The sequence below is a fragment of the Daphnia magna genome, linkage group LG2 (genome assembly GCF_020631705.1).
Source record: "Daphnia magna isolate NIES linkage group LG2, ASM2063170v1.1, whole genome shotgun sequence".
Taxonomy (NCBI): Eukaryota; Metazoa; Arthropoda; class Branchiopoda; order Diplostraca; family Daphniidae; genus Daphnia; species Daphnia magna.
In genome coordinates, this window is record NC_059183.1 from 10446331 (window position 1) to 10456855 (window position 10525).

The 10525-nt window shown below is 42.1% G+C and overlaps 1 protein-coding gene and 1 pseudogene across 1 annotated transcript; one reads left to right on the forward strand and one right to left on the reverse strand.

The window, feature by feature from the left end:
* Positions 1-1496: 1496 nt before the first annotated feature.
* On the reverse strand, positions 1497-5096 carry LOC123469906 (annotated as a pseudogene).
* A 346-nt stretch (positions 5097-5442) lies between these two features.
* LOC123469907 lies at positions 5443-9645 on the forward strand. The gene is made up of 2 exons (XM_045169248.1): positions 5443-8522; positions 8601-9645. The coding sequence occupies exons 1-2, from the start codon at positions 5443-5445 to the stop codon at positions 9643-9645; spliced, it is 4125 nt and encodes a 1374-aa protein (XP_045025183.1).
* Positions 9646-10525: the final 880 nt, after the last annotated feature.

Sequence of the window (10525 nt, forward strand, 5' to 3'; positions counted from 1 at the left end):
TATAAGTTTATACTTATACATGTAAACAGAATCTAATATACTTGTATTCAATGTGAATACACTGTTATATTATGAGTTTATATTTCTACATGTAAACAGAATCAAATATACTTGGATTCAATGTGAATACACTGTTATATTATGAGTTTATACTTCTTCATGTAAACAGAATCAAATATACTTGTATTCAATGTGAATACACTGTTATATTATGAGTTTCTACTTCTACATGTAAACAGAATCAAATATACTTGTATTCAATGTGAATACACTGTTATATTATGAGTTTATACTTATACATGTAAACAGAATTAAATATACTTGTATTCAATGTGAATACACTGTTATATAATGAGTTTATACTTCTACATGTAAACAGAATCAAATATACTTGTATTCAATGTGAATACACTGTGATACCATGAGTTTTAACTTCTATATGTAAACAGGATCAAATATAATTGTGTTCAATGTGAATACACTGTGATACCATGAGTTTTTACTTCTATATGTAAACAGGATCAAATATACTTGTATTCAATGTGAATACACTGTTATTGTGAATCACCCAGATACACAGAGTTCATTCTAGTCAGATGGCGAAGGAGAAGAGGCCTAAGCCGTTGTATTATTCACCAGTAGAGAAAAAAGGCGACAAGGGTTTTTGACAAGGGGGAAAATGTGCTTTTCTTTCTCTGTGTCTTGATTGTCCCCAGTCGTCTGCTGGCCGCTGTCCTTTTCCACTCCCCCGCTTCTGTCGTTGCCAGATCAATTTTGTGCCGGTGCACAACACTCCAGCAACCAGGATAGGTGATTGTTGGTCATTTATTCCGGCTGCAGATTGTTTTCTTTCGGCTGAGTCCTGCCATGGAAAACACAGTCTGCTCCGTGAATGAGAGTGTGGTGCTTGCCGGGAGAGGCATTACACGTGATGTCAGTGTTCCTGCAGGAGCGCCCGTAGTGTCCAGGACGTAAGCATTTGAAGCAGTGATTATTTTGTTCACAAAAGGCAGCTCTCTGGGATGGTAACATTTTGCGAAATATCATGCATGCTTCAAGACGGTGGCCGGGACTATCGTTGCAAGCCAGGCACGCAGGCCACTCGTTGTTTGCTCTGCCAGGTCTTTCTGATGTTTCGTGAATAGAGGCGTTCAGAATCGTGGGTGGGAAGACCACTGCAGAGCGCATGGATGGATTTTGCTTAGGGGGTATGTAGCTGCTGAATTTAGCTCCGCCTAACTTTTCCGCTCCTACGATAGCTTCAAGCCAACAGTCGAAATCGGCTAAAGAGGAGATTTTAGGACGAAGATTGTATGCGTATCGTCCCCAGTCTTGCTGCAAATTAAAGGGAAGTTTTGTTGCAAGTTGGTTGACTACTGTTGAGTGCGTGAATTCTATCATGCTTGGATCTCCGGCTACACTTGATACTGCGTCTCGGACGAGAGAGGCGAGGTCAGCAAGCGACTTAAAGTCACCGTTTCTGAAAGGTTGGACCATCAGGCTTGTGAGTAGTTGTATGAACCGTTGAAGAGGTGTGCCATTCTCTTCTGAATGTCTTCAATCAGATTTTCGCGCATAGCTAGCACCTTGTAGAGATCTGGTAGTGCAGTTTCTTCTATTGTTGCTCTCATTACTTAGGCGAAAGCTGGCCAGCGGCGACAGTCGACATTGAATTTTGAAATCGGTATTTTGGGCCAGTGTGCTGGCGGTGGATAGCTGGATGGACCAGGTGGGGGATATGAGTATTGTATTGTCGGTGATTGTTCCTCTCTATGAGATGTTGTGTTAAATTGTAAGTATCGTTGTGGCTGTCGATCAAGTAGACTAGCACATGTTGATGCAATGGGTGTAGAAGTGAATGGTTGAGCAATTGATTGACGATTTCTTTGTATGGAACCGTTTCTTTCATCGATTGCTGCTTGGATTTTGCTTAAATTTCCCTCTCCTCTTCTTTTCACTTCGGCGAGTGTGTGCTCGTGTTTCGACCTAGCTTGCTGCAGCTGCATTTCAAGATCTATGTTCGGGTCAACTAGTGGCAATTGAGAGTGTTTGCTAGATTCCGATACATCGTTTTCAACATGACTCTTATGCTGACTCACATTCCACTGAGTACACTGTCTCTTTCCTTTCCTTGATGATTTCTGATCTATAGCCGAAAGGTATGCTTTCATTCTGTGCAGACAGCTTTCGTTGGATTCTTGGACGTCATTAAGCCAGGCGGTGGTAGCCACTGCTTCTTCCTCAGTTAAATTTGGCCTGCTGGTGTAACGCGTATGGAGAGCTATTATTCTTCTTAAAGCTTCTCCAAGGTCGGCGAAATAGCTTCTTAGATCGTTTGCACTTGGCTTATCCTTTAAGAGGTTTCCGATTCGAGTAATAAGTTTGGTGTGTAGTCGCTTTGCTACAGTACGTTGGGCAAATAGTACATGCTTGCCATTTGCCATGTTGTTTTCATCTTCTTCCATTTTGCTATCGGTTAAACAACACGCTTCTGTATGGGTCAGGGTTTATTAGTTTAAGAACAGAAACAAACCAAGATATCAAGCATTAAAATACCGATTGCGATGTTCGATGTTCGTTTGTTCGTGGGTTTAATGTTCGTTACTAAATGCTAATTGTTCGATGTGCAATGCTTGATGTTCGATGTTCGATGTTCGATAAGGTCGGCTATTATTAAGACTAAAAGCAAGAAACTGTATGCAAAGTACGAAAGGAGTATGTGTGCTGCACGCTACCGGGGTGTCCCGTTCACGATCGGCGTATCCCGGGTTTCGGCCCCAAAATGTGAATCACCCAGATACACAGAGTTAATTCTAGTCAGATGGCGAAGGAGAAGAGGCCTAAGCCGTTGTATTATTCACCAGTAGAGAAAAAAGGCGACAAGGGTTTTTGACAAGGGGGAAAATGTGCTTTTCTTTCTCTGTGTCTTGCTTGTCTTCAGTCGTCTGCTGGTCGCTGTCCTTTTCCACTCTCCCGCTTCCGCCGTTGCCAGATCAATTTTGTGCCGGTGCACAAAAGTTATATTATGAGTTTATACTTCTACATGTAAACAGAATCAAATATACTTGTATTCAAAGTGAATACACTGTAACATTATGAGTTTCTACTTCTACATGTAAACAGAATCAAATATACTTATATTCAATGTGAATACACTGTTATATTATGAGTTTATACTTCTACAATTAAACAGAATCAAATATACTTGTATTCAATGTGAATACACTCTGATACCATGAGTTTTAACTTCTATATGTAAACAGGATCAAAAATACTACTATTCAATGTGAATACACTGTTATATTTTGCGTTTGTACTTCTACATTTAAACAGAATCAAATATACTTGTATTTAATGTGAATACACTGTGATACCATGAGTTTGAACTGCTATATGTAAACACGATCAAATATACTTGTATTCAATGTGAATACACTGTTATATTATAAGTTTATACTTCTACATGTAAAAAGAATCAAATATACTTGTACTCAATGTGAATCCACTGTTATATTATGAGTTTATACTTCTATATGTTAACAGAATTAAATATACTTGTATTCAATGTGAATACACTGTGATACCATGAGTTTTAACTTCTATGTGTAAACAGGATCAAATACACTTGTATTCAATGAGAATACACTGTTATATTATGAGTTTATACTTCTACATGTAAACAGAATAAAAATATTTATTAAAATAAAAAAAAAAAAAACAGAATAAATATATTTATTAAAGTAAAAAACTGAAACAAAAATTTTTTTTTTTTAAAAAAAAAAAAAAAAAAAAAAAATAAAAAAAAAAAAAAAAAAAAAAAAAAAAAATTAATTTTAAAAAAAAAAAAAAAAAAAAAAAAATAAATAAAAAAAAATTTATTTTGTTTATACTTCTACATGTAAACAGAGGATCAAATACACTTGTATTCAATGTGAATACACTGTTATACCATTATGAGTTTTATACTTTATGTAAAAAAAAAAAGAATGATCAAATATACTTGTATTCAATGTGAATACACTGTGATTACAATGTTTTTATTTAGTTTTTTTTGTAAACTAGGATCAAATATACTTGTTTTCAATGTAATAAAATTTTTTTTTATAAGTTTTTTTTTTTTTATAAAAAAAAAAATCAAATATACTTGTATTCAATGTGAATACACTGTTATATTATGGGTTTATACTTCTACATGTAAACAGAATCAAATATTCTTGTATTCAATGTGAACACACTGTGATACCATGAGTTTTAACTTCTATATGTAAACAGGATCAAATATACTTGTATTCAATGTGAATACACTGTTATATTATAAGTTTATACTTCTACATGTAAACAGAATCAAATATACTTGTATTCAATGTGAATACACTGTTATATTATGAGTTTATACTTCTACATGTAAACATGATCAAATATACTTGTATTCAAAGTGAATACACTGTGATACCATGAGTGTTAACTTCTATATGTAAACAGGATCAAATATACTTGTATTCAATGTAAATACACTCTTATATTATGAGTTTATACTTCTACATGTAAACAGAATGAAATATACTTGTATTTAATGTGAATACACTGTTATATTATGGGTTTATACTTCTACATGAAAAGAGAATCAAATATACTTGTATTATCATAATATACTTGTCTATTCAGTTTGAATTCACTGTGAAATATACCATGGGTTTTCTTTTATGTTTAAACAAAAAAAAATAAAAAATAATTTATAATAAAAAAAATTTAAAACAACCCTTTACTTTTATAAAAATAAAAAAAAAAAAAAATTTTTTTTTTAATTTCTCCCTTAAACCCCCCCCCCCCCCCTAATCAAAACTTAATTTAAAAACTAAAACTTTTTTTTCTCTCCCTTTTTTTTATTTTTTTTTCTATAAAAAAATATATTTAATATATTTTAATTTTTTTATTTTTTTTTTTTTTTTTTTTTTTTTTTTTTAAATTTTTAATTTTTTTTTTTTTACATCGTGTAGGTGTGAAACCATTGACACCCAGTCAACCCACCGCATGGCCACGCTTGTCGCTACTAGTTGACTCATGACTATTGTTCGGCCTAACATTCTGCCCGCCATTGTTTCGTTTTGATCCGGAGAAGAATTTCTTACATCCGTGTTCATCCAAGGCATCTGACTTTAACTTGTTGATCAGAGGTGAAGTTTACGCTCACGTTGGTTCGTTTCATGATAGCGATCGTGATTTTTCAACCATTGAGCCGTTTTTTGAACATTTTTTTTTTCGCCATGCTCTAGTTGGTCCTTGTCATGATAGCTATCGTGATCGATGGGCCACTGAGCTTTTTGAATTTTTGTTCCCACGTTACAGCGTTAGTGGTCAGCAACAAGCGTCCATCTCGTTTCCAAGCTGGAGATCGAGAGTAGTCGGTTTGACATTGGCTGGCTTTGGGACAATCACACCAACATGGCGACTCCGGCTTTTAAGCCATATGGTAAACCCCCACCTTTTGATTTGGAGGAATACAAAGATTCCTTCGATCTATGGCACAAGAAATGGACGATTTTTCTTAGCCTGTCTACGATTGACTCGGCACTGGACGCGGGTGAGCGGGCCGTGTACAAGGCTCACACTCTGCTATCGTGCTTATCAACCGACACACTTCAAGCTGTTCTTTCCATGGGCCTCACCGACACGCACCTCGACAATCATACGGTCGTCATCGACCATCTCCGTGCTCGTTGCAATGCCAGCCGCAACCGCCACGTGTGGCGCCAGCAGTTCTCCGCAAAGAAGCAAGGTGCCCAGCAATCAGCTGACGATTGGTTGTGCGAGTTACGTGACTTGGCCCGAAAGTGTGAATTCCAAACCGATTGTTGCGCCCGATGTGAACCCACCCGTATCTTAGGCCAACTTATATTTGGCCTAGAAAGTGACGAAGTTCGTGTAAAGCTCCTTGAGCAAGGTGTTGCGTTAACGCTAGATGCAGCACTGACAATTTTACGGACAGCTGAAGCCTCCAACAAGCAGTCAATCAACTTGAAGACCGGAGACGCAGCAGCGATCCAAGGCGCCAATTCAACGTACAGGCGATTCAAACAAACTTCAGGCAGTCCACCACCCCGTGACAAAACGGGCAAGCCGCCCGCACGTGACAATAAACCGGCAAACGACAAGTTTACGGGCTGCGGAAATTGTGGCTCGAAATCGCAGTGTAAACCCTTGACGGCCTGTCCGGCCCAAGGCAGGAAGTGCAACAAATGTGGTCGGCCAAATCATTATGCTCAAGTGTGTCGTAATTCAAAGCCTACCCCAAAGCAGCAGAGCATTTATGTTGAGCCATCTCCTCTGACAGTGGGGGCAGTGAAAACCTCAGATCTAGTGGCAGTATCGATAACACCGAAAAAACTTCCCACGGCAAACGGCGAGCACGCCGCAGTGGTGGTTCATGCTCTTCCCGATACAGGCGCTGACAACGATGCCATCCCGGAATCGCTCTACATGCAGAAGTTTAGTAGCGTGTCGCTGCGAAAAGGCATCCAGCCAGTCACGGCCGTCGGGAGCCCAATCGTCAACGTCAGCGTTTTCAGCACGCTTATTGAGTGGACAACGAATGACAAGAATTCCTGCTCATTAAGCACCAACGTTCACGTTTTGCGTGAGTTGAAGCAGCCAGTGTTATCAAAGAAGAGCCAGCAGGCGCTAGGGATGCTTCCATCCGGTTACCCGCACATCCGTGTTGGATCAGTGGCGCACACGCCACCTAGCGCCAGCCAACGACAAGCCGACCTCCGCCAGCTTATGAGCGAGCAGCCGAAAATTTTTGACGGAGCATGCCGACCGATGACTGAACCACCCTGCCATTTTCAGTTAGTAAAAAATGCCAAGCCGGTGGCCATGCGAGGCTCCCGTCCAGTATCAGTCCCCATGCTGCCGAAGCTGAAAGCCGAGCTGGACGCTCTCGAGTTCGCCGGCATCGTGCGCCGAGTGTCGAAGCTGACTGAATGGGTTCACCCTTCATTGGTGGTAATGAAGAAAAACGGTGACATCAGGCTCGTTATTGATTTTCGTGAGCTTAACGAGTGTATAATCCGGCCAAACTTTGAAACAGCCACACCCTTTCAGGCCGTGCGCACCATTCCGCCCGGAATGAGATTTTTTACTGTTATTGATGCGCTGAAAGGATATCATCAGGTGCTGCTGGACGATCCATCGATCGACTTGACAACGTTTTCCACGCCTTGTGGACGGTACCAATACCTCCGGCTTCCGTTCGGAGTGACACACGCCGGCGACGACTACTGCCGACGTGTGTCAGAGATTTTTTACGATCTCTCAAATTGTAGGCGCATTGTCGAAGACGTTCTCATCTTCTCCGCCACCTACGACGAGCACGTCAAAGCAGTGCGAACAGTGTTTGCCCGGGCAGCTGCCCACAACGTGTCGATAAATACGGCAAAAATAGTATTCGCCCAACCCGCAGTGACTTTCGGCGGTTACGTCGTAGAAGAAAACGGTTTTCGGCCAGATCCGGCGCTCAGAAGAGCAATTAGTGAATTCCCAGTGCCTAAATCAATCACCGACGTCCGTTCTTTCTTCGGGCTGTGTCAGCAAGTCGGTCATTTCTCCGACCAGTTAGCCGCCGCCTTAGACCCTCTATCTCCACTGCTCAAAGCAGGGTATGCTTGGGAGTGGACGACGCGGCATGACGAAACGTTTTGTGCGGCAAGAAAACTCCTGTCCGCAGTCCACGATTTAGCGTTTTACGACCCAAAACGGCCGACCAGTCTCCACGTCGATGCGTCGCGTCTAAATGGACTCGGATTCTTACTCAAGCAACTCGACGACTCAAAAAAATGGCGTATCGTACAAGCAGGTTCACGATTCATCTCAAGCGCCGAATCCCGCTACGCAATGATCGAACTCGAGTGCCTGAGTGCTGCGTGGGCAATGCATAACTGCCGACAGTTTTTAGAAGGACTCCCGTCTTTCGAATTAGTGACGGATCACAAGCCGTTAATCCCGATCCTTAACAGTTACGCGATGGATAAGTTAGATAATCCCCGCCTCCTGCGTTTGCGTCTGAAAATGCAGCGTTATTCATTCGTCGCCCGATGGGTGCCCGGCAAGCAGAACGCTGACGCCGACGCCCTCTCACGGGCCCCAGTTAATCACGTGACAACGAGTGATGAACTGGGGGAAGGATTGCCGTCTTTCCCTGCAAAAATCGCCATGATGAGTCTCATCGGAGCCGAATTGTCGACGGCCGACCCAACTCTCGACCCTGTGCTCGAAAAAATTGGCGCGGCAGCCATCGACCCCATCATGCTCAAATTAAGAAATCAAATAGTTGCAGGCTTCCCGAACTACAAGTGCAATTTAGACATTGACTTGCGTCGCTATTGGTGTGTGAAAGACCGGCTGACAATCGACGAATCGGACGATATGATCGTCCTTGGACCCCGTGTAGTGATTCAACAATCTCTTCGAGCAGCCATATTGCGTGATTTGTCGGCGATGCACCAAGGCGCAACAAAAATGCGTCAGTGAGCCCGACTCTCCGTGTATTGGCCTGGCATCGACAACGATATTGTGAGTGCCACCAGAAATTGTGACGAGTGCAGCAAACATATCCCGTCGTTACCACCTGAACCGTTTCGTCCGCGCCGCCCGGCAACTCGCCCTTTTGAACAAATTCACGCGGACCTAGGTGAAGTCAACGGCCGTCATTTCCTCGTCATAGTTGACAGTTTTAGTGGTTGGCCTCACGTGGTCGCATTTCGCGACATCAAAACTTCCGCTCGCGCTATCATCGGTCACATCCGTACCTTTTTCTCCAGTGTAGGAGCCCCCGTCGCCTTCTGGTCCGACAATGGGCCCCAATTTGGCGCAGCAGAATTCCGGCGCTTCCTAGCTGATTGGGGAATTATCCCCCTGACGTCTTCGCCATATTACGCCAAGTCGAACGGCCGCGCGGAGGCCGCGATCAACACCATGAAGACCCTCATTCGTGGCTCATGGACATCGGGCGCTTTTGACGAAGCAAAATTCGCGAAAAGTATCTTGCGTTTCCGCAACGCGCCACGCTCAGGTGGTGCCTCACCATCGCAGTTAGTGTTTAACCGCCCGGTTCGTGATTGTCTGCCAGCCCACCGTCGCTCGTTCGCGCCCGAGTGGCAAAAAGCAACTGACACGCTGGAAAAACGGGCGAGACAATCAAAGGAGCTGCAGATTCCCCATTACAACAAACGAACTCGACCATTGGCCGCGTTTGTTGTCGGCAACCACGTCCTGATCCAGCATCCCGTTAGTAAGCAGTGGGCCACCCCCGGAATAATCGTAGAAGTTGGCCGGCACCGAGAGTACCTCATCAAGACTCCGGCCGGAAGAATCTTCCGACGCAATCGGCGTTTTCTCTGCCCGCGCATCCAGATTTTCCCGGGCACCGGAAGCGCACCAACTGCTACTCCAATCCAGCCTGAACCGGCTCCAGCACCTCCACCGGAACCGGTCCAGCCACCAGCCGAACAACAACAACAACAACAAGACGTCCAGCCGCCGGCCGACCAGCTTCCACCAACGAACGACCCAGCACTGCCCGCCCTACGTCGGTCAACGCGTCCCCGCCAGTTGAGACGTCACTTCTTTCCAACAGATTGGACACAATAGCCTTGTTTACACCTTGTACACCCTGTGTCCTATCTATTTCTCTTTTTTGTTAAGAGCAAAGTTAACATTGTGTTAGTTATCTTTGCTTGTTGAAAGGGGCGTGTGATGACGCCGTCTGGCACCACAGCCCCCATCCCCCTTGCAGAATCTTATTCGGCCCCAAAGCTGTCTTTGCCCGCCAGTCTTATGTAGTTCTCCTTGGCCGACGGTAACGTCAACTCTATACAGATTCCGTAACCTGACTCTCTCCGCTCAGTTCACTTCTTCACAATATACTTGTATTCAATGTGAATACACTGTTATATTATGAGTTTATACTTCTACACGTAAACAGAATCAAATTTCCTTGTACTCAATGTGAATACACTGTTATATTATGAGTTTATACTTCTACATGTAAAAAGAATCAAATATACTTGTATTCAATGTGAATACACTATGATACCATGAATTTTAACTTCTATATGTAAACGGGATCAAATATACTTGTATTCAATGTGAATACACTGTGATACCATGAGTTTTAACTTCTATATGTAAACAGGATCAAATATACTTGTATTCAATGTGAATACACTGTTTTATTATGAGTTTATACTTCTACATGTAAACAGAATCAAATATACTTGTATTCAATGTGAATACACTGTTATATTATGAGTTTATACTTCTACATGTAAACAGAATCAAATATACTTGTACTCAATGTGAATACACTGTGATACCATGAGTTTTAATTTCTATATGTAAACAGGATCAAATATACTGTTATTCAATGTGAATACACTGTGATACCATGAGTTTTTACTTCTATAGGTGAACAGGATCAAAAATACTTGTATTCAATGTGAATACACTGTTATATTATGAGTTTATACTT